At 50.9% G+C, this 24,909-nt stretch overlaps 1 protein-coding gene across 2 annotated transcripts in view; it reads left to right on the forward strand.

Moving 5' to 3' along the window:
• The window catches only part of TRIM46 (tripartite motif containing 46), a 39,096-nt gene extending 15,508 nt beyond the window's left edge, over positions 1-23,588 (forward strand). For both annotated transcript variants that reach the window (XM_083166611.1, XM_083166612.1), the window contains exons 4-10: positions 5,299-5,442; positions 10,761-10,856; positions 11,320-11,573; positions 11,701-11,822; positions 16,204-16,503; positions 21,979-22,276; positions 22,368-23,588. In XM_083166611.1, the coding sequence (XP_083022737.1) occupies positions 5,299-5,442; positions 10,761-10,856; positions 11,320-11,573; positions 11,701-11,822; positions 16,204-16,503; positions 21,979-22,276; positions 22,368-22,746 (1,593 nt within the window). In that variant the 3' untranslated portion in view covers positions 22,747-23,588. The remainder of the gene's footprint in view (positions 1-5,298; positions 5,443-10,760; positions 10,857-11,319; positions 11,574-11,700; positions 11,823-16,203; positions 16,504-21,978; positions 22,277-22,367) is intronic.
• The last annotated feature ends 1,321 nt before the right edge of the window (positions 23,589-24,909 follow it).

Raw genomic sequence — 24,909 nt, forward strand, 5'->3', positions numbered from 1 at the left:
GGCAGATGACATGGTGTGACAGCAGTGACTGGCAAATGACATGGTGTGACATCAGTGAGAGGCAGATGACATGGTGTGACTGCAGGGAGTGGCAGATGACAGGATGTGACAGCAGTGAGCGGCAGATGACATGGTGTGACAGCAGTGAGTGGCAGATGACAGGATGTGACAAGAGTGACTGGCAGATGACATGATGTGACAGCAGTGACTGGCAGAGGACATGGTGTGACAGCAGTGAGTGGCAGATGACGTGATGTGACAGCAGTGAGTGGCAGATGACAGGATGTGACAGCAGTGAGTGGCAGATGACATGGTGTGACAGCAGTGAGTGGCAGATGACATGGTGTGACAGCAGTGAGTGGCAGATGACAGGATGTGACAGCAGTGAGTGGCAGATGACAGGATGTGACAGCAGTGAGTGGCAGATGACATGGTGTGACAGCAGTGAGTGGCAGATGACGTGATGTGACAGCAGTGAGTGGCAGATGACATGATGTGACAGCAGTGAGTGGCAGATGACAGGATGTGACAGCAGTGAGTGGCAGATGATATGGTGTGACCGTAGCGAGTGGCAGATGACATGATGTGACAGCAGTGAGTGGCAGATGACATGGTGTGACAGCAGTGAGTGGCAGATGACATGTGTGACAGCAGCGAGTGGCAGATGACATGGTGTGAAAGTATTGAGTGGCAGATGACAGGATGTGACAGCAGTGAGTGGCAAATGACAGGATGTGACAGCAGTGAGTGGCAGATTATATGGTGTGACAGTAGAGAGTGGCAGATGACATGATGTGACAGCAGTGAGTGGCAGATGACATGGTGTGACAGCAGTGAGTGGCAGATGACAGGATGTGACAGCAGTGAGTGGCAAATGACATGATGTGACAGCAGTGAGTGGCAGATGACATGGTGTGACAGCAGTGAGTGGCAAATGACATGGTGTGACAGCAGTGAGTGGCAAATGACAGGATGTGACAGCAGTGAGTGGCAGATGACATGGTGTGACAGCAGTGAGTGGCAGATGACATAATGTGACAGCAGTGAGTGGCAGATGACATGATGTGACAGCAGTGAGTGGCAGATGACATGGTGTGACAGCAGTGAGTGGCAGATGACAGGATGTGACAGCAGTGAGTGGCAGATGACATGGTGTGACAGCAGTGAGTGGCAGATGACGTGATGTGACAGCAGTGAGTGGCAGATGACAGGATGTGACAGCAGTGAGTGGCAGATGACATGGTGTGACAGCAGTGAGTGGCAGATGACGTGATGTGACAGCAGTAAGTGGCAGATGACAGGATGTGACAGCAGTGAGTGGCAGATGACATGGTGTGACAGCAGTGAGTGGCAGATGACATAATGTGACAGCAGTGAGTTGCAGATGACATGGTGTGACAGTAGTGAGTGGCAGATGACATAGTGTGACACAAGTGAGTGGCAGATGACATGGTGTGACAGTATTGAGTGGCAGATGACATGATGTGACAGCAGTGAGTGGCAGATGACATGGTGTGACAGTAGTGAGTGGCAGATGACATGGTGTGACAGCAGTGAGTGGCAGTTGACATGGTGTGACAGCAGTTAGTGGCAGATGACATGGTGTGACAGCAGTGAGTGGCAGATGACATGGTGTGACAGCAGTGAGTGGCAGATGACAGGATGTGACAGCAGTGAGTGGCAGATGACAGGATGTGACAGCAGTGAGTGGCAGATGACATGGTGTGACAGCAGTGAGTGGCAGATGACGTGATGTGACAGCAGTGAGTGTCAGATGACGTGATGTGACAGCAGTGAGTGGCAGATGACGTGATGTGACAGCAGTGAGTGGCAGATGACGTGATGTGACAGCAGTGAGTGGCAGATGACGTGATGTGACAGCAGTGAGTGGCAGATGACATGGTGTTTCAGCAGTGAGTGGCAGTTGACATGGTGTGACAGCAGTGAGTGGCAGATGACATGGTGTGACAGCAGTGAGTGGCAGATGACATGGTGTGACAGCAGTGAGTGGCAGATGACATAATGTGACAGTAGTGAGTGGCAGATGACATGTTGTGACAGCAGTGAGTGGCAGATGACATGATGTGACAGCAGTGAGTGGCAGATGACATGGTGTGACAGCAGTGAGTGGCAGATGACATGGTGTGACAGCAGTGAGTGGCAGATGACATGGTGTGACAGCAGTGAGTGGCAGATGACGTGATGTGACAGCAGTGAGTGGCAGATGACGTGATGTGACAGCAGTGAGTGGCAGATGACATGGTGTGACAGCAGTGAGTGGCAGATGACATGGTGTGACAGCAGTGACTGGCAGATGACATGGTGTGACAGCAGTGACTGGCAGATGACATGGTGTGACAGCAGTGAGTGGCAGATTACATGGTGTGACAGCAGTGACTGGCAGATGACATGGTGTGACAGCAGTGAGTGGCAGATGACATGATGTGACAGCAGTGAGTGGCAGATGACATAATGGGGGGAATTTATTAAAGGAAATTTGTAAAAAATAGGTGTAAAAATAGGTGTATTTGTATCCAGAAATACACTTATTTTTGACATTTACTATCCCAAAAATACGGCAATTCGTAGTCGTATTGATGTGCTATCAATACGAATATGAATTGCCGTATTTTCGGGATAGTAAATGTCAAAAATAAGTGTATTTCTGGATACAAATACACCTATTTTTACACCTATTTTTTACAAATTTCCTTTAGTAAATTTCCCCCAATGTGACAGCAGTGAGTGGCAGATGACATGGTGTGACAGCAGGGAGTGGCAGATGACATGATGTGACAGCAGTGATTGGCAGATGACATGGTGTGACAGCAGGGAGTGGAAGATGACATAATGTGACAGCAGTGAGTGGCAGATGACTGTGACAGCAGTGAGTGGCAGATGACATAATGTGACAGCAGTGAGTGGCAGATGACATGGTATGACAGCAGTGAGTGGCAAATGACTGTGACAGCAGTGAGTGGCAGATGACTGTGACAGCAGTGAGTGGCAGATGACTGTGACAGCAGTGAGTGGCAGATGACTGTGACAGCAGTGAGTGGCAGATGACTGTGACAGCAGTGAGTGGCAGATGACTGTGACAGCAGTGAGTGGCAGATGACTGTGACAGCAGTGAGTGGCAGATGACTGTGACAGCAGTGAGTGGCAGATGACATAATGTGACAGCAGTGAGTAGCAGATGACATGGTGTGACAGCAGTGAGTGGCAGATAACGTGGTGTGACAGCAGTGAGGGGCAGATGACATGATGTGACAGCATTGAGTGGCAGATGACATGGTGTGACAGCAGTGAGTGGCAGATGACATGATGGGGGAAATTTACTAAAGGAAATTTGTAAAAAATCGGTGTATTTGTATCCAGAAATACACATATTTTTGACATTTACTATCCCGGAAATACGGCAATTCATATTCGTATTGATAGCACATCAGTGCGGATACAAATTGCCGTATTTTCGGGATAGTAAATATCAAAAATCAGTGTATTTCTGGATACAAATACACCTATTTTTTTACAAATTTCCTTTAGTAAATTTCCCCCGATGTGACAGCATTGAGTGGCAGATGCAGAGCCGGCCTTAGGCATAGGCAAACTAGGCAATTGCCTAGGGCATTTGGAATGCCTAGGGGCATCAGTAGGTTCTGCTGATTAAAATGATATGCAGCATGCCTATATTCTGTGCGTGAGTGAGACTGTATCTGCATATGAAATAGTGTATTCATGGAAATCACTGTAACATAGCATTCCGTATGCAGGTACAGCCACAGTCGCACACAGAATATAGGCATGCCACATATCATTTTAATCATTGGAAGCTCCTTGTGTGTGCTGGTCATAACAATGCAAGTAAGATGAATTTTCAGCAAAAAAGGCACCCAATGTTAGCAGAACTGGCCAGGAGCTGCATGGCCTATTGAGGCAAGATGTATGAGGAAACATCTGTATCCAAGCAGAGGCAGAGGTCACAGTGTTAGCAGCTGTGCGAGTGCTGTCTGCGGGTGGGTTGGTTGTGCAATAGTGTTCGGCATATGTGTAAGGGGCATTATGTGTGTCATGTATAAACGCATTATTAATGTGCGACATGTGTAACAGGCATTATGTGTGTCATGTGTATAAGGGCATTATGTGTGTCATGTGTGTAAGGGCATTAATAATGTGCATGTGTGTCATTATGTGCATGAAGGGCATTAATAAAGGTTGGCATAATGTGTAAGGGGCATTATGGTTATAAGGACATTAATAATGTGTGTCATGTGTAAGGGGCATTACTGTGTGGTATTATCAGGGGTGCTGAGAGAACGGGGTAGGGGGTACAAATTACCCAGGCCAAAGTCTAATGGAAGGGCCCCAGGACCCCTCCCCTTAAGTAACAGCAGCAGCTGCAGCTCTCTCCTCTGCCCAGCACACACTGCTTTGTGCTGAGTTACAGTGTGGCCATGGAGGTGCTTAAAATACAATATTTTCTCAGGATGTTTTTCTAAGGGTATAATGTGACTAATGAGAGGAGTAAAGTGGTACTATTGTGTGATGTAATGTGTATAAGGGACACCATCGCATGATATAATGTGAATAAAGTGGCACTACTGTGTGGCATAATTTGAATTGGGGGTACTATTTTGTGGCCATGCCCCTTCCCAGCAAGAACACACCCCTGTTTGGGCTGCGCACCAAATGTGTGCGCTGTTTCTATTTAAAATATTGCAGGTAGGGGCACCAAAATGACGGATATGATGAGGGCTGATGGTGCTGGGAAAGGGGAGCAGTGTCAGAGGCGGAACTAGTGGCAGTGCTAGGGGGCACCAGCCAAAACCTTGCCTAGGGCGTCATTTAGGCTAGGGCCGGCTCTGGGCAGATGACATGGTGTGACAGCAGTGAGTGGCAGATGACATGATGTGACAGCATTGAGTGGCAGATGACATGGTGTGACAGCAGTGAGTGGCAGATGACATGATGTGACAGCAGTGAGTGGCAGATGACATGGTGTGACAGCAGTGAGTGGCAGATAGGGTGACCAACTCATCCCTTTAATCCGGGACACATATTAATTACACAGGTTTTGTGGCTGGCTTTCACCTGGTTTTAAACTGCCACACCTCAAGACTCCATTTCACCTGAATTTAAACTACCACAGAACCTGTGTAATTAATATGTGTCCCAGATTAAAGGGATGGTCACCCTAGTGGCAGATGACATGGTGTGACAGCAGTGAGTGGCAGATGACATGGTGTGACAGCAGTGAGTGGCAGATGACATGATGTGACAGTTGTCCTCTCCCTGTAGGGTCTCAGCTGCCCGGACCATAAGGAGGAGGTGGTGCTATACTGTAAGACGTGCCAGCGGCTGGTGTGTCAGATTTGCAGAGTGCGCCGGAATCACAGTGGCCACAAAATCACTCCGATGATCAGCGCCTACCAGGCCCTAAGGGTAAGGTCCTGTCCAGTGAACTTCCGATTGGGCACACGAGGCATGTTTGGGGTCGGCGCACATTTTTTACAGCGCACATGTTTGGGGGGAGGGGGGGTGGGTGGGTGGCATATGTTTGGGGGGGGTGGCACATGTTTGGGGGGTGGCACATGTTTGATGGGGTGGCACATGTTTGGGGTGGTGGTACACGTTTGGGGGGTGGCACGTGTTTGGGGGGGTGGCACATGTTTGGGGGGGTGGTACATGTTTGGGGGGTGGCACATGTTTGGGGGGTGGCACATGTTTGGGGGTGGTACATGTTTGGGGGCAGCATATGTTACATCTCTCTCTGCACATGTTACATCTGCCCCACCTGCAGTGCACATGGTTTTGTCCATTAGAGAGTTATTGCGCCTTTCCGAGTGAATGAGAACAACCCCCATAATGGGGTGGCCCGGGACACATGCAAGGACGCCCTGGGAGACATTACTCTCTGAATCATTCTGGCCTTCATGCTTACAGCACTCACTTTCTACTCCCCAGCGGCATACACATACCTCCCAACATTTGAAGATCAGCAGACGGGACGCTGCTGCTGCGCGCCGGAGGCACGTTGAAATTTTCGGGGGTGTGTGGCCTAATTTGGGGGCGTGGCCTATACTCGCGGCTCCCCGCGAGGCCACACCCCCATTTTGCCGCTATGGGGGCATGACCCAGAGGCTCTGTGAGCCTCTAGCCATGCCCCCAGCCCCCTGGCTGCGGGAATAGACGCTGTGCGCATGCGCACAGCGTTTATTCCCCGCTGCTTAGCAGCTGACAGGGGGGGACTCCCAACAGCCCCCCCACAGGGCGGGACACTGCCGCCCGCGGGTGGGACATCGGGACAGGCCCTGACAATCGTTACTGCAATCGTTACTGTCCCGATAAAATCGGGACTGTTGGGAGGTATGCATACAGCATAAGCGGAGGTGCCACACACCTGCCACTGGGGATTCTGGGACTCTACTGCAGCACACTCACCACAGGAACCATTTATGCATAGGACACTTGAAGGGGGAAATTTACTAAAGGGAATTTGTAAAAAATAGGTGTATTTGTATCCAGAAATACACTTATTTTTGACATTTACTATCCCGAAAATATGGCAATTCGTATTCGTATTGATAGAACATCAATACGACTACGAACTGCCGTATTTTCGGTATAGTAAATGTCAAAAATAAGTGTATTTCTGGATACAAATACACCTATTTTTTTAACAAATTTCCTTCAGTAAATTTCCCCCTTGATGTAAATATGAGAATGTTGCTGAATGAACAGTATTAGCAATAGACTTCAGATGTCTGACCACTAGATGGCACTCTCGCCCAACTAACCAGCATATACACTTTACCAGGCTTCCTAAACTTGTTGTATTATAGGGCCTAGTTCATGTTGTACGCAATGGACAATTATGGGCAGAGTACTGCTATCCAGGCATCTGCCAAATCCGGCACAGGCACATAGGTGGATAAATAGCAACAGTCCTTTCCTTTAATCATCACCCAGAAAGACCATATTTTATGATTTTTTTGAGCAGATTAGAATGGTATTATTAATATTATTACCTTTTATTTATTGTACATGGTGTTATCAAATAGGCCGCACAAGAGGGTAAAAGAGACCAACCTGGACCAATAAGAGGGGAAAGGAGTGTGACATGGACCAATAAGAAGGGAAAGGAGACCGACAGACCAATAAAAGGAGAAAGGAAACTGACGTAGACCAATAAGAGGGGAAAGGAGACTGACGTAGACCAATAAGAGGAGAAAGCAGACTGACGTAGACCAATAAGAGGGGAAAGGAGACTGACGTAGACCAATAAGAGGAGAAAGGAGACTGACGTAGACCAATAAGAGGGGAAAGGAGTGTGACCTGGACCAATAAGAGGGGAAAGAAGACAAATGTAGTCCAATAAGAGGGGAAAGGAGACTGACGTAGTCCAATAAGAGGGGAAAGGAGACTGACGTAGTCCAATAAGAGGGGAAAGGAGACCAATGTAGTCCAATAGGAGGGAAAGGAGACTGACGTAAACCAATAAGAGGGGAAAGGAGACCAATGTAGTCCAATAGGAGGGGAAAGGAGACTGACGTAAACCAATAAGAGGGAAAAGGAGACTGACATAGTCCAATACTAGGGGAAAGGAGACTGACGTAGTCCAATAAGAGGGGAAAGGAGACTGACGTAGACCAATAAGAGGGGAAAGGAGACTGACGTAGACCAATAAGAGGGGAAAGGAGACCGAAGTAGACCAACAAGAGGGGAAAGGAGACTGATGTAGACCAATAAGAGGGGAAAGGATACTGACATAGACCAATAAGAAAGTAAAGGAGACTGACATCATCATTTTGGAGATCAGACTATTTTTATGTGGAGACCTATAGCTGTTGCTCCATTCACCCCAGTCTGGATCTGTCTGCTGGTACCTCTGCTACCATTTTAAAAGGACACCTAAGCTTGGAGAGTTAACCTCCACATCTCGCCCAACCTTTGCTCACAGTCTTAGCCACTGTATGCTTTCACTAGGTGAATGACAGCACACACTACACATGAGGCCAAGATGGCCAGGTAGGTAAGGCCAGAAGGGGTGTGAGTATTCTGTAGCCATCTCTTGAAGTTGAAGACTTGCTAACCCCTTTGGAGGGCAATCTGTTCCTGTGAAGGACATCTGCAGAAGACAAAGGCCCTTATTCTGATCGGTGCGGCCGGAGCCGATTATGCGGCCAGGACCGTGCGTGTGAAACCCTGCCTTCCATATGGATCGCCAACTCCGTCCGTATGCGGTAAGAAGCTGTCCGAACGGACCGCACGTGTATTTTTCACGGAATACGCCTCCTCCATCTAAGGGAACCTCCCCCATCATTCGATGGTCGCAGACCATCGAATGCAGGACCGAGTGCTCCACCAGCACCCGCAACCTCAGACCACACGGACATTTTTCCGTGCAAAAGCAGAGATCTGGGCGGGCAGCTGACATCCGGCGATGTCATATGTCCGCCCCCTACACGTGCGTCACGGCCGCATTACCATACGTACGCCCAGCGTTTTCATGGGAACTCCCATGAAACGCGGGGCGTATGCATATGGTAATGAGCCCAAATAGCCCTTCACGCCCCTCTCCACCCCCTGTTCGGAGTGTTCACATATCATGCGGAATTTGGCCGTACGCCCCGCTCGCACATGCGCAGACACAAAACATCGGCGGGCCGAACGCACGCGGATATATCCGCACCGATCAGAATAAGGGCCAAGGAGACCCTGAAACTTCTGTCAGACATAGAAGCTTGGCACAGATTCCTGTTGGCATCTACCCAACAATCCAGAGAGGACACTGAATGTCTTCTGCTTTAACCTCTTAGGAGGACATCTAATATATTTTAATATCCTTCTCCTTACTTGCTCTCAGTGACCCCTGGGTGGCCACTTGCCTGTAATCTGTGCCTAATATGAGTGGTGAGACTGGAATAAAAAATGTGTTTGGCTGTTAGACCCTATCTGCCCATTCTTCAGACTCGACTTTCCACTTTTTTGCTGGCTGGAGAGGACAAAGAAGAGCCTACATTAATTAGTCTATTTTCTTTCCAACACAGACCTCAGCAACAGTCATAATTTAGTTCACTCACTTTGTTCTTCTAAGGCATCTTCAAGTGAGTCCTTGGTGGACCCTTCATCAGAAGAGGAGAAAGAAAAAGTTGAGAATAATGAAGAAGCTGCCCAACGGGCAGCTAAATCCTATGTTCTTGGCCAATACTTCTTTGAGGCGATAACGGGCTGCACTTCATGCCCCACATTTTGGTAGTCATCATTCAGTTCTGGCTCTAGGCTGCACAACCCTCTGACTCTTCCTGTCCCAGGTTCCCAAAGACTTTACTCATGAAACTGACCCTCCAGGGCCTCCTAGAAGTGTTGGCTACATGCCTTGTATTAGGACAACAGAGGGGTTCCAGATTCTGCCCCAGAATCTTCCTGGTTCCCTGGATGGCTACCTCTGCCCAGTGTTTGGAGATACAGGAGATACATGAGGAAAGCTTCTGGCAGCCTTGGACACCTAAGACTCTATCTCCATATCCCTATTCATGAAAGACTATCAGCATTTCCTTCCCGTCTCCTCCCTGGAGGCACACTTCCAATTCCAGGCCTTCCCCTTTGGCTTGTCCTCGGGCCATCTGGGTGCTCACAACCAGTTATGGCCTCCATGATGTGTCTCTGGTAGCTATTCACAACTATACAGTTAAGGCCTGGTCCTGAAGAGTCAGCTCCCTCAGCCAACCATCCACTAGGGGTCCATGGCTGGAATTTTAACAGGCCAAAGCCATTGCTGGCAATGTCTCCACGGGTTGGGATCGTTTGGTCGAATGCATTATGGTCGAATGTCATTACATCGAATCCATTAGGTCGAATTGCTAAAAGGTCGACATGATTCTAGGTCGTCATGGGAAAAGGTCGAAATGATTCTAGGTCGAAAGGTCATTAGTTCGACAGGTCATTAGGTCGACAAGGTCATTAGTTCGACATTGTCTAGGTCGACATTCACAAAGTCGACATGGGGTTTTTCACTGTTTTTTTACCTGAATGTCAACACAGTCGACATGGACACAGTTTAAAGTGCACTGCATCCCCTCGCATCGCTCGCTGCGCTCGCAATGCGTCGGGCACGGTGCCTCGCTACGCTCGGCACACTATTTTATTCTCCCACCACGCCCTAGTGGATGGTAGGGCATGAAATACCGCCTGTCAGCACATGTCGGCTCAAAAAACAGTGAAAAACCCCATGTCGACTTTGTGAATGTCGACCTAGACAATGTCGAACTAATGACCTTGTCGACCTAATGACCTGTCGAACTAATGACCTTTCGACCTAGAATCATTTCGACCTTTTCCCATGTCGACCTAGAATCATGTCGACCTTTTAGCAATTCGACCTAATGGATTCGATGTAATGACATTCGACCATAATGCATTTGACCAAATGACCGCATCCCGTCTCCACAGCGTGTGCTATGTGGAACATGGGGGATGGTATATTTGTGGATCAAGGACTATATTCATACTTAGTATAAACATTGGGTACGTGCAGGTAATGGTTAAGGCCCGGGACCCCCTCGTACCAGAAACTCACCATCTGCTGTAAGATATAAGGATATTACAGGTCACCTGAGAGCTCTGTATAACCGTTCTGACCTACATCCTTGTACTATTCTGTGGTCAGAGCTCTCCTCTGTGGCATCTGATGCTTATGTTGTACTGTAAGTGGGACAGGATTCCCATTGTATAATATTAAAGTTCTGTTTCTTCCACAGGATAGACTGGGTAAGAGTATTGCCTATATCATGGGGAGTCAGCTGGTTGTCCAAGGCCAGATAAGTGAGCTGGAAGAGAGCATGAGGCAGACTGAGGTGAGCTGTGCCTCATTACCTAACCACGCCCCTAACTGGACACTGACTCTGATCATCACCTCCCACCAGGTCTGCTAGCCACACCTCCCACTAAGCCTGCTGTACCTGCTAGGCCCTCTGGTGTTGCCTCCCACAGGCTTGCTTTCACCTCTTCTTACCAGGCCCGCCTGCTACGCCACCTACCATGCCTGCTTTCACCCCCTCCCACCGGGCCCGCTGACTCCCGCCTACTACAAGGCCCACTTTCCTTGCTTTCCACCAGGCCTGCTGACCTTGCCTCCTACCAGACACACCTTTACCACTGCCCACCAGGCCCGCTAACCTCTGCTTCCCACCAGGCATGCTGAGCCCTGCCTCCCACCACAGCGCCCCTTTATTCTCTAATTTGCAGTTACCCCCCTTTACCTACTCACTGACTGACCCAGTGACCTCACCCACTGTGATATCATAATTCCTTCCACAGCTGAATGGGGCCAAAGCTCTGGAGGAGGCTCTGCAGCTCATCGGAGCTCTGCGCTCTGTCCTCGATGAGAAGCAAGCAGCGCTGACCAGGGACATTGCTGAACGGCAGCGCGAGCGACGCTGCATCCTGGAGGCCCAGGTGTGGGAGCGCCAGGCGCTGTTAGAGAACTCGGGGCTAGTGAGCTACGCTCACGAGGTGATGAAGGAGACAGAGCAGCCCTGTTTCGTCCTCGCAGCAAAACAGCTGCATGAACGGTAAGGGGCGGGACTGGGAGGCATCCAGGACTAGATGGGAACAATGGGGAAAGTTGGGACATGTGGGGTGGGGGTGAGAGATGGATGGGTTTATGTTACTAATAATGTCACTCTCCCTCACCCCCAGCATTGTCCGAGCTATAGAGTCAGTCCAGAGCTTCCGGTCATCGGCCTTCGCCCCCCTGCCACCATTCAAGATGGACGTCAGCCGAGAGCTGAAGTTACTGACGGAGCTGAACTTTGTCCGAGGTAATTGTGAGCATGGTCCTCAGTGACGGATGGTGGTGCCGGGTACCACAGATTATAAGGGGTCATCCCTTGGTCCATATTCTCATCGCTTCGTACCTCCCATATCACCGCTTCTATTGTCATTGGGGAAACCTCTTCTAGTATTGTACACAACGGGTCCATGTACCTCCTCATGGCCAGCACTAGATGCGTCCAATAGATCTCTACATAATGGTCTCCACTGGGGAGCCTATGGTCTGGCTAGGGCCCTGTTGCTGCTGAGGGACCCAGACTACTGCAACCATCATTTAGTTCTGTAAGCAGAAAGGGCCCTAATCCAGGATGTCCCCATATGGCCATAGCCGGGATCGGAGCCCACTCCCATCTGACCAGAGAATGATCACCCAATGCCAGGATGGCTGTTGTACAGCTGGGTATAGTTCTAGGCCATGTCTGGCCATAGACACATATATAACCCGTGGGTTAGTTCCCGGGGTCCGGTCTCATGTTCCATGTCCTGGCACACCGGTATAGTACATAAGAAGGATATGGGCAGCTGTAGGCAGGTGTGGACAATGCTGCAGTAAGGGACTAAACAGAGGAGAGATAGGAATCACATCAGTATTTGGGCTGATCGCCCTATATCAACATCAGACACCTCCCTGATGGTATTACATGGTGGCCTGTCTGTATTTCTCAGCATTGAGGACGCTTTTAGTCCTGACCGAGTCCCCAGCTCCATTGCCTGAGAGGCTGCCTCAGACTTGGAACCTCCACCATGCCTCACTGCTGCCTGCATACATAATTACTGTGACACCCTCCAGGCCTTCATCTAAACCAGCTGCCCCGTTACACCTATATATCTCACATTGTGACACGGCCCGGTGCTCCTGGGCCACACCACTCCGATCAGTAGATGGGAGAACCTGGGTCCCACTGGTTCCTGCCAGTTCTGAGCTGAAGGTGCAGCTGCCCCCAGCTTCTCTGACCAACCACTGCGTCTATGCGCCCTCTCCCTGGAATAGGCCTTGCTGATGCCCCCAGCTTCTCTGACCAACCACTGTGTCTATGCGCCCTCTCCCTGGAATAGGCCTTGCTGATGCCCCCAGCTTCTCTGGCCAACCACTGCATCTATGCTCTCTCTCCCTGGAATAGGCCTTGCTGATGCCCCAGCTTCTCTGGCCAACCACTGAATCTATGCGCCCTCTCCCTGGAATAGGCCTTCCTGATGCACCCAGCTTCTCTGGCCAACCACTGCATCTATGCTCCCTCTCCCTGGAATAGGCCTTGCTGATGCACCCAGCTTCTCTGACCAACCACTGCATCTATGCTCCCTCTCCCTGGAATAGGCCTTGCTGATGCACCCAGCTTCTCTGACCAACCACTGCATCTATGCTCCCTCTCCCTGGAATAGGCCTTGCTGATGCACCCAGCTTCTCTGACCAACCACTGCATCTATGCTCCCTCTCCCTGGAATAGGCCTTGCTGATGCACCCAGCTTCTCTGACCAACCACTGCATCTATGCTCCCTCTCCCTGGAATAGGCCTTCCTGATGCACCCAGCTTCTCTGGCCAACCATTTCATCTATGCGCCCTCTCCCTGGAATAGGCCTTGCTGATGCACCCAGCTTCTCTGACCAACCACTGCATCTATGCTCCCTCTCCCTGGAATAGGCCTTCCTGATGCACCCAGCTTCTCTGGCCAACCATTTCATCTATGCGCCCTCTCCCTGGAATAGGCCTTGCTGATGCACCCAGCTTCTCTGACCAACCACTGCATCTATGCTCCCTCTCCCTGGAATAGGCCTTGCTGATGCACCCAGCTTCTCTGACCAACCACTGCATCTATGCTCCCTCTCCCTGGAATAGGCCTTGCTGATGCCCCCAGCTTCTCTGACCAACCACTGTGTCTATGCGCCCTCTCCCTGGAATAGGCCTTGCTGATGCCCCCAGCTTCTCTGGCCAACCACTGCATCTATGCTCTCTCTCCCTGGAATAGGCCTTGCTGATGCCCCAGCTTCTCTGGCCAACCACTGAATCTATGCGCCCTCTCCCTGGAATAGGCCTTGCTGATGCACCCAGCTTCTCTGGCCAACCACTGCATCTATGCTCTCTCTCCCTGGAATAGGCCTTGCTGATGCCCCAGCTTCTCTGGCCAACCACTGAATCTATGCGCCCTCTCCCTGGAATAGGCCTTGCTGATGCCCCAGCTTCTCTGGCCAACCACTGAATCTATGCGCCCTCTCCCTGGAATAGGCATTGCTGATGCACCCAGCTTCTCTGGCCAACCACTGCATCTATGCGCCCTCTCCCTGGAATAGGCATTGCTGATGCACCCAGCTTCTCTGGCCAACCATTTCATCTATGCGCCCTCTCCCTGGAATAGGCCTTGCTGATGCACCCAGCTTCTCTGGCCAACCACTGCGTCTATGCGCCCTCTCCTTGGAATAGGCCTTCCTGATGCACCCAGCTTCTCTGGCCAACCACTGCGTCTATGCGCCCTCTCCCTGGAATAGGCCTTGCTGATGCACCCAGCTTCTCTGACCAACCACTGCATCTATGCTCCCTCTCCCTGGAATAGGCCTTGCTGATGCACCCAGCTTCTCTGGCCAACCATTTCATCTATGCGCCCTCTCCCTGGAATAGGCCTTGCTGATGCACCCAGCTTCTCTGACCAACCACTGCATCTATGCTCCCTCTCCCTGGAATAGGCCTTCCTGATGCACCCAGCTTCTCTGGCCAACCATTTCATCTATGCGCCCTCTCCCTGGAATAGGCCTTGCTGATGCACCCAGCTTCTCTGGCCAACCATTTCATTTATGCGCCCTCTCCCTGGAATAGGCCTTGCTGATGCACCCAGCTTCTCTGACCAACCACTGCATCTATGCTCCCTCTCCCTGGAATAGGCCTTGCTGATGCACCCAGCTTCTCTGACCAACCACTGCGTCTATGCGCCCTCTCCCTGGAATAGGCCTTGCTGATGCACCCAGCTTCTCTGGCCAACCACTGTGTCTATGCGCCCTCTCCCTGGAATAGGCCTTGCTGATGCACCCAGCTTCTCTGACCAACCACTGCATCTATGCTCCCTCTCCCTGGAATAGGCCTTGCTGATGCACCCAGCTTCTCTGACCAACCATTGCGTCTATGCGCCCTCTCCCTGGAATAGGCCTTGCTGATGCACCCAGCTTCTCTGACCAACCACTGTGTCTATGCGCTCTCTCCCTGGAATAGGCCTTGCTGATGCACCCAGCTTCTCTGGCCAACCACTGCGTCTATGCGCCCTCTCCCTAGAATAGGCCTACTGATACAGTATAAGTGCTTTGTGCCTTGTTGCTGGTGTGTGATCTGTGACGTATACCGGTCTCCACAACCTCGCCTTTCAAGCTGAATTTTGCTGCTCCTCACCCAGTTTTAAGCCTACGTATGAAAATGATGCTCATTATCACCTGTTTGGTATTACTGGGTAATTATACACCTGACTATAATCCTACAATACCCCTGACTATGTTAAAGGGCACCTAGTGGAACTGATGTTGTAGACAAAGCGTGGTCACACCAAACAATGGGCTTGATTCCCATCTCTCCTGTTCAACCACTTTGTATTTTGTTCATTGATAAAAATAAACCAGTGACACCCCTAAAGAGCAGGCGGTCAATTTGCCTGAGGTCTTGTCCCACGTGCCTGGTGTCATTATTGTGAGCTACTGATTATTTGGAGAAGGCCGGTTGAGCTACGGCGACAGGAATGGTACGCCACTGTGTAAGTATTCCTCTCATTACAGATAATGGTAATAATAATGTATCCAGAGTAAGTACCATACATGTCTTTTCTGCAATGGCTAATAGGGTCCCGGAGGTCTACCGGTCTCCTGGTGCGATCCTGGCGTTAGCCCCCCTGTGGCCCGTCTCAGACCCTCATGTCCCTCTCTCTGTTGTAGGCCTCTGAGTGTGGCGCACAGTCCAGGAGATATCAGAGGCAAGTTACCCAGTCAGTCTCCCGAGAGGAGGCTGTAACCTCCCTTTCCTGTCCTTCCCTCCTGTGCCCGTCCTCCACCCTGGGTCCTCAGCGGCCTCCTCTCTGACCTACGTCTCTCTGCTTACTTCTCAGTCTGGTTTATGTTTGGGGGGGGGGGGGTATTGGTCCTGCCCCAGCTTTCCCTCTATGTCCTCTGCCTCCCTCACATGCCCCCCCCCTGCTGTTGCCTTTGCCTCTCCAGGCTTCTTGGATTGACTCTTCTCCTGCGTGTTCCTGCTCGTTATCTGATCTGGGATCTGCATTAATGAGATCTCTCTCTTCCTTCCTCTCTTAGCATGGAATGCTCCTTGTACCCCTCCTCCATCCGCCACTTGCTCCAGCCTACTTTCCTCCGCTCATTCCCATTCTCCCTTCTTCCACCCACAGCGCCAGATGCACCAGTCATCGATACACAGCGCACGTACGCATACGATAAGATCTACCTGAGCTGGCGCCTAACCCAGGATTCCCCGCCCGCCTGGCACTACACTGTGGAGTACCGGAAAACGGACCCAAAACACAAGACCCTGAAGCTGTGGCAGCGGAGGGAGGAAATCTGGAGCCTCAGCACCATCTTAGAAGGACCGGACATAGACAGTGTGTATGTGCTGAGGGTCAGAGGCTACAACAAGGCCGGCTATGGGGAGTACAGTGAGGACATCTACCTGCACACCCCACCTGCACCAGGTAATCCCCATTACTGCTGCCCCCTCTCATAGTGCGTCATGACCACCCCTGTAGCCGCGTGCCTGCGGAGGAGGGGCTCCATTCCATAATTAGGTACTCACGCCAAGTGCACAAGTTTTGTCTCACCCTGAGTGCCTTCATCTTCACCCCATTCTCACCGTTGGGCCCAATTATCAATGATTGCAGTGAAATACGGGTGCGATATTAGAGCCCAATGTATCACTCGTGCCGAGTGATACATTGGGCTCTAATATCGCACCCGTATTTCACTGCAATCATTGATAATTGGGCCCAACGGTGAGAATGGGGTGAAGATGAAGGCACTCAGGGGGAGACAAAACTTGTGACAGGGAACCATACGGAACTGCACCCCCCAATCAGCCATCCATAGGTTGATAAATGGGCCCCTATGTCATAAGGGGCCACTACAGTCCCACCAGGTTTCTACTTTAAAATAATGCCATTTAAGGGGATAATTATCAAAGCTTGGGGGGTTAGTCAGATCTAATCACAAAGCTGCTTTTTAAGCAAATGGACAAATCCATGCTGCACTGCAGGGGGGGCAGATGTAACATGTGCAGAGAGAGAGTTAAGGCTCCCATACACTATGCGATTTTGGGACGATTTTATCCGATTTCAGCACTTTGGGCCGATAACCAGGTGAAATCGGCCCAAAATCGCGGGTGTGCGATATCTGATCCGATCCGATGCGCGGTCCTGTGCGCATCGGACCGGATCAGGGAGGTCGGACGGTCAGCATGTACGATCACGTCCGACCTCCCTGTATGCATATGCCTGCCCACCTGACAGGCATATGCATGCAGACACCGGAGGAGCAGTAGGGCGGCCAGCGTGTCCCTGAGCGCTTGGCTGGCGGCGCTGGCGAGTGCTGACCTGGCCGGCGGTGTGATGATCACAGTCTCTAATTCAGCAGCGCTGCAGGACGGGACGCGCAGTGGCGGGTATTAGATTTGTAAAATTCCTGTCAAATGACTGGCCGTTCTCTGATTGGCTGAGAGCTCTCAGCCAATCAGAGAACGGCCAGTCATTTGACAGGTTTTTAAAAAATCGAATACCCGCCACTGCGCGTCCCGTCCCACTGCTCCCGCAGCGCTGCTGAATGATAGAGAGACTGTGATCATCACACCGCCGGCCAGGTCAGCACTCGCCAGCGCCACCAGCCAAGCGCTCAGGGACCCGCTGCCCGCCCCACTGCTCCCCCTGATGAGGATCACCGCCACCCCCCCTGCACCTCACCGCCCGCCCCCTGCTCACCGACATGTGATAAATCGCAAGCGATTTATCACATGTCAAATTTGGCTCATCAAGTACTAAATCGGCCAGTATTTACCCTGCACAGAAACAATATAACCAACCCGAATCTAACTTTCTCTGCACATGTTACATCTGCCCCCTGCAGCGCAGCATGGTGTTACCCATATGCTCAGTTACTGGCTGCTTCTGCATGTAGTGACACACACTGGGCAATGTTATTCTCACACTGCAATGTAGTTCCGAGCTAGGACACGCCCCTCCCACACCTAACTATCTGCACATGTTACATCTGCCCCCTGCAGTGCAGCATGGTGTTCCCCAGGTGCTCAGTTGCTGGCTTTTCCTTAGTGCATGGTACAGATGTGACACCTGAGTATTAAGGATATTGCTGCACTGGAACCATTATCTTCCGGAAGGATCTGTAAAGGGCTGATAAGACACATAAACACCATAATGGCTGCAATAACACACACTGGTCCATACTTGCCTACTTTTGAAAAATAGTTTCAGGGAGATTATAGTTGGTAATAGAATTTTGCACAGCACCCCATTCAGAGGCGTGTCATGCTCCACCCAAAGGGCGAGAGATTGTGAAAAGATATTGTGCATGTTGCACCTAGAAGCGTGGGTGTGTACTGCTACATCTGAGAGGAATCATTTAGAATAACTTATATCCAAATGTAGATGAGCCGCAAAGCAGTAAGTAAGAGATACTGTACTTGGTAAAGTGCTGGGAAATGGTGCTGATGATTCAATGTAAATGTATCTATCTCTCATTGCTTCTTTACCTTAAATGTAACTGCTACATAATGTGGGCTAGGTGATATGAGGGAGATTGCTAGACTAATGAGGGAGAGAGGGAGATTGCTGCTATGTCAGGGAGTCTCCTGCAGAATGCAGGAGGGGAGGTAACTATGATGTAACGGTGTAATGTGGGCTAGGTGACATGAGGGAGATTGCTAGACTAATGAGGGAGAGAGGGAGATTGCTGCTATTTCAGGGAGTCTCCTGCAGAATGCAGGAGGGGAGATAACTATGATGTTACTGTGTAATGTGGGCTAGGTGACAGGGGGGTGATTGCTAGACTAATGAGGGAGAGAGGGAGATTGCTGCTATGTCAGGGAGTCTCCTGCAGAATGCAGGAGGGGAGGTAACTATGATGTAACGGCGTAATGTGGGCTAGGTGACATGAGGGAGATTGCTAGACTAATGAGGGAGAGAGGGAGATAGCTGCTATGTCAGGGAGTCTCCTGCAGAATGCAGGAGGGGAGGTATCTACATATGATGTAACAGTGTAATGTGGGCTAGGTGACATGAGGGAGATTGCTAGACTAATGAGGGAGAGAGGGAGATTGTTGCTATGTCAGGGAGTCTCCTGCAGAATGCAGGAGGGGAGGTAACTATGATGTAAAAGTGTAATGTGGGCTAGGTGACATGAGGGAGATTGCTAGACTAATGAGGGAGAGAGGGAGATTGCTGCTATGTCAGGGAGTCTCCTGCAGAATGCAGGAGGGGAGGTAACTATGATGTAACAGTGTAATGTGGACTAGGTGACATGAGGGAGATTGCTAGACTAATGAGGGAGAGAGGGAGATTCCTGCTATGTCAGGGAGTCTCCTGCAGAATGCGGGAGGGGAGGTAACTATGATGTAACATTGTAATGTGGGCTAGGTGACATGAGGGAGATTGCTAGACTAATGAGGGAGAGAGGGAGATTGCTGCTATGTCAGGGAGTCTCCTGCAGAATTCAGGACGGGAGGTAACTATGATGTAACAGTGTAATGTGAGCTAGGTGACATGAGGGAGATTGCTAGACTAATGAGGGAGAGAGGGAGATTGCTGCTATGTCAGGGAGTCTCCTGCAGAATGCAGGAGGGGAGGTAACTATGATGTAACATTGTAATGTGGGCTAGGTGACATGAGGGAGATTGCTAGACTAATGAGGGAGAGAGGGAGATTGCTGCTATGTCAGGGAGTCTCCTGCAGAATGCAGGAGGGGAGGTAACTATGATGTAACAGTGTAATGTGGGCAAGGTGACATGAGGGAGATTGCTAGACTAATGAGGGAGAGAGGGAGATTGCTGCTATGTCAGGGAGTCTCCTGCAGAATGCGGGAGGGGAGGTAACTATGATGTAACAGTGTAATGTGGGCTAGGTGACATGAGGGAGATTGCTAGACTAATGAGGGAGAGAGGGAGATTGCTGCTATGTCGGTAGTCTCCTGCAGAATGCGGGAGGGGAGGTAACTATGATGTAACATTGTAATGTGGGCTAGGTGACATGAGCGAGATTGCTAGACTAATGAGGGAGAGAGGGAGATTGTTGCTATGTCAGGGAGTCTCCTGCAGAATGCAGGAGGGGAGGTAACTATGATGTAACATTGTAATGTGGGCAAGGTGACATGAGGGAGATTGCTAGACTAATGAGGGAGAGAGGGAGATTGCTGCTATGTCAGGGAGTCTCCTGCAGAATGCAGGAGGGGAGGTAACTATGATGTAACAGTGTAATGTGGGCTAGGTGACATGAGGGAGATTGCTAGACTAATGAGGGAGAGAGGGAGATTGCTGCTATGTCAGGGAGTCTCCTGCAGAATGCGGGAGGGGAGGTAACTATGATGTAACAGTGTAATGTGGGCTAGGTGACATGAGGGAGATTGCTAGACTAATGAGGGAGTCCTGCAGAATGCAGGAGGGGAGGTAACTATGATGTAACAGTGTAATGTGGGCTAGGTGACATGAGGGAGATTGCTAGACTAATGAGGGAGATAGGGAGATTGCTGCTATGTCAGGGAGTCTCCTGCAAATTGCAGGGGGGAAGGTAACTATGATGTAACAGTGTAATGTGGGCTAGGTGATATGAGGGAGATTGCTAGACTAATGAGGGAGAGAGGGAGATTGCTGCTATGTCAGGGAGTCTCCTGCAGAATGCAGGTGGGGAGGTAACTATGATGTAACAGTGTAATGTGGGCTAGGTGACATGAGGGAGATTGCTAGACTAATGAGGGAGAGAAGGAGATTTCTGCTATGTCAGGGAGTCTCCTGCAGAATGCGGGAGGGGAGGTAACTATGATGTAACATTGTAATGTGGGCTAGGTGACATGAGGGAGATTGCTAGACTAATGAGGGAGAGAAGGAGATTTCTGCTATGTCAGGGAGTCTCCTGCAGAATGCGGGAGGGGAGGTAACTATGATGTAACATTGTAATGTGGGCTAGGTGACATGAGGGAGATTGCTAGACTAATGAGGGAGAGAGGGAGATTGCTGCTATGTCAGGGAGTCTCCTGCAGAATGCAGGAGGGGAGGTAACTATGATGTAACAGTGTAATGTGGGCTAGGTGACATGAGGGAGATTGCTAGACTAATGAGGGAGATAGGGAGATTGCTGCTATGTCAGGGAGTCTCCTGCAAATTGCAGGGGGGAAGGTAACTATGATGTAACAGTGTAATGTGGGCTAGGTGATATGAGGGAGATTGCTAGACTAATGAGGGAGAGAGGGAGATTGCTGTTATGTCAGGGAGTCTCCTGCAGAATGCGGGAGGGGAGGTAACTATGATGTAACAGTGTAATGTGGGCTAGGTGATATGAGGGAGATTGCTAGACTAATGAGGGAGAGAGGGAGATTGCTGCTGTGTCAGGGAGTCTCCTGCAAATTGCAGGGGGGAAGATAACTATGATATAACACTGTAATGTGGGCTAGGTGACATGAGGGAGATTGGTAGACTAATGAGGGAGAGAGGGAGATTACAGCTATATTAGGGAGTCTCCTGCAGAATGCAGGATGGGAGGTAACCATGATGTAACAGTGTAATGTGGGCTAGGTGACATGATGGAGATTGCTATACTAATGAGGGAGAGAGGGAGATTGCTGCTATGTCAGGGAGTCTTCTGAAGAATGTAGGAGGGGAGGTAAATATGATGTAACAGTGTAATGTGGGCTAGGTGACATGAGGGAGATTGCTAGACTAATGAGGGAGAGAGGGAGATTGCTGCTATGTCAGGGAGTCTTCTGAAGAATGCAGGAGGGTAGGCAACTATGCACTGGTCATTGTGCTGTAATAAAGCAACAACAATGTATGACACGGCCAGAAAGGCTCCTCCTTATGCCCTGCCGAGCCAGCCCTGCACCCACATAGTCCAATGTAATATAGTCCCAGGCGATCTGTGTAGACATTATGCGTCATCCTTGTGTTCTCTTTGCAGTGCTGAACTTTTTCCTAGACAGCAGCTGTGGGTTCCCTCGAGACCGGCTGGTGGTCAGTAAAGACCGGAGGGCAGTGCGTAGCGTACCTGGCGTGCCCATGCTCTTTGCTGCCGAGCGCCTCATGACGAGCTGCCACGTGTCCATGGAGCTGGTACTTGGTGACGTGGCCATCACGCAGGGTCGCTACTACTGGGAATGTTCAGTAGACCCCAGCTCCTACGTGGTGAAAGTGGGAGTGGGGCAGGAGAGTAAGCTGCAAGAGCTATTCCAGGTGCCCCAGGATGTGGTCAGCCCCAGGTGAGAGCCAGCGTCAATGTCTGTGGTGTGTAGAATGGTGGTTGGTGGGAATCCAGGTGACCACTCATACGGCCTCTTCTCCATTCTCCAGTAGGTACGATCCGGATAGTGGACACGACTCTGGCGCAGAAGATGCCACCATGGATGTATCTCCAGCCTTCTGTTTCCTGACCATCGGAATGGGGAAGATTCTTCAGCCCCATGGGTCAATGCCAACGTCCCGGGACCCCTCTGGCTGCACCGTTCCCCTGCCCCCACGGCTGGGCGTCTTCCTCGACTATGAGAAGGGTCGAGTGGGTTACTTTGATGCTGTGTCCCACCGTAGTCTGTGGGAAGGCAGTGTGGACTGTTCCGGACCTGTCTGTCCTGCATTCTGCTTTATTGGGGGAGGTGCCCTACAACTGCAGGAGCTGGTATCCATCAAACACGAGCGCAAGGTCAACATTGGGGGCTTTACCAAAGTAGAGTGACTCCATACCTTCATGTAAGGGACGTCCCGGTGCCCCATCCTACGGGGGGCGCACTGCAGCCCCGTGTGCACAATATCATGGTGTCCATCAACCATCACTCAAGCTATCGTCTCCAGAGATGAGGTTTCTTGGTGGCTGCTCCTCAGTGGCGCGTCTTCAGTGGTGAAGGCTTCCAGCCAAATAGGAAAGGATAGTAACGTTGTCAGCTTGCTGCACATGGAGGACATTGGAATGATCTGGCCCAAGGAGGCCCAGTAGCATCGCTGTAAATGGTGACATTTATATCCGTGGCTCTCAGGCCGTTGTCCACGTCTAAGCACCCTTCTGTCTCCCTCCATCTGGGCTGGACCCACCGTGACCCCCCAACCCCAGCTCTAGTCTAGCGCTCAGTACGCTACCCGCCACTTTGTATGTTCTTTTCTAGGGAGAGGAAAGTCTTCCCTTTTCTACACGTGGCCCCAGCTCGGCCCACGAAACGCAAGAAGACCACTTTATGTGACTGCACATGCTAGCTGAGAATGCACGATACAGGCATGTACACACACACACAAGCACGCATGTACATTCTGAGCTCAGGTGGTGGCCCGGCGGTGCTAGGATGCATAGTCCTGTATGTGGAGGAATACAGGAAGTGCATGTGATGGCTGCACCCAGGGGGCAGTGCTGTAGCTGGGTAAGGATTCCCCACCACCACCACCACAGTATGTGAGTGAGCACACAGTAGGCTGAGCAGGGAACGGGCTCATTTCCATAGATCGCTGACTGAACACACGACATATTGCAGACAATGGCCGGCTTGTGTAGGAAATTCAATACTATTAATAATAAAGAGGAACAAGTTCCATGTTGTCTGTTTATTCTGTCCAGCATCAGTGCGGTGGGCGGTGCCCCGGGGGTGTGGGCAGAGCCTCGGGGGTGCGGGTCGGGGACCTGATCAGCATATGGGCCATGGTAATAAGAACCAGTAAGGCATTAATGAGTGGTAGGGCATAGCATGGACCACTGAGAGAGTAGGACACCAGCCACAGGGCAGGAAGAGCCTACACAGACCGGGATATGGTCACTAGGTCTACAGCAACTAGGTCGACAAGGGTCAAGGTCGACATGTATCTAGGTCGACAGGTCATTAGGTCATGACCAGTCAGCAGGCTGTATTTCATGCCCTACAATCTACTAGGGCATGGTGGGAGAATGCCTGAAGCATTGTGAACGATGAAAGGGGATGCAGTGCACTACAAACGGTGTCCATGTCCACTGTGTCGACATTTGGGTAAAAACAAACAGTGACAAAACCCATTTCGACCTTTTGACTGTCGACCTTGACCCATGTCAACCCAGTTGTTGTAGACCTAACACCCCACAGACCATGGGGGAGCGGCTGTATACACACCCCTGATGCTCCCAGAGAATGCCCCTGCTTATCCCAGATCATCCACCTGACACTCCCAGAGCACGCTCCTGCTGATCCCAGAGCACCCCTGCTGATCTCAGAGCACACCCCAGACACTCCCAGAGCACGCTCACGCCGATCCCAGAGCACGCTCCCACTGATCTCAGAACATGCCTCTGCTGATCCCAGAGCACGCTCCCACCAATCCCAAAGCACACCCCGGCTGATCCCAGAGCACGCCCCTGCTGATCCCAGAGCATGCCCCTGCTGATCCCAAAGCACACCCCTGACACTCCCAGAGCACGCCCCTGACACTCTCAGAGCATGCTCGCGCCGATCCCAGAGCACACCCCTGCTGATCCCAGGGCACGCTCATGCCAATCCTAGAAAATACCCCTGATACTCCCAGAGCATGCCCCTGCTGATCCCAGAGCACCAGAGCATGCCCCTGCTGATCACAGAGCACACCCTTGCTGATCCCAGAGCATGCCCCTTCCTGATCCCTTTTTGGGGGTAGAAATCAGTGAATATCACCAACTTCTGTTTATAGGAGGCGCAGCTACACCCAGATCCTTCCTGATCCCAGAGCACGCCCCTGACACTCCCAGAGCATGCCCTTCCTGATCCCAGAGCACGCCCCTGCTGATCCCAGAACACGCCCCTGCTGATCCCAGAGCTGATGTTCCAAGGCACTGTGTAATTATCGAAAGATAATTTGCTGTATTCGCGAAGTGACCATTTGGTGGTGATAACATGGAGTTAGCGGGGAGTGG

Source organism: Crinia signifera, chromosome 12, assembly GCF_055691185.1.
Source record: "Crinia signifera chromosome 12, ASM5569118v1, whole genome shotgun sequence".
Lineage (NCBI taxonomy): Eukaryota > Metazoa > Chordata > Amphibia > Anura > Myobatrachidae > Crinia > Crinia signifera.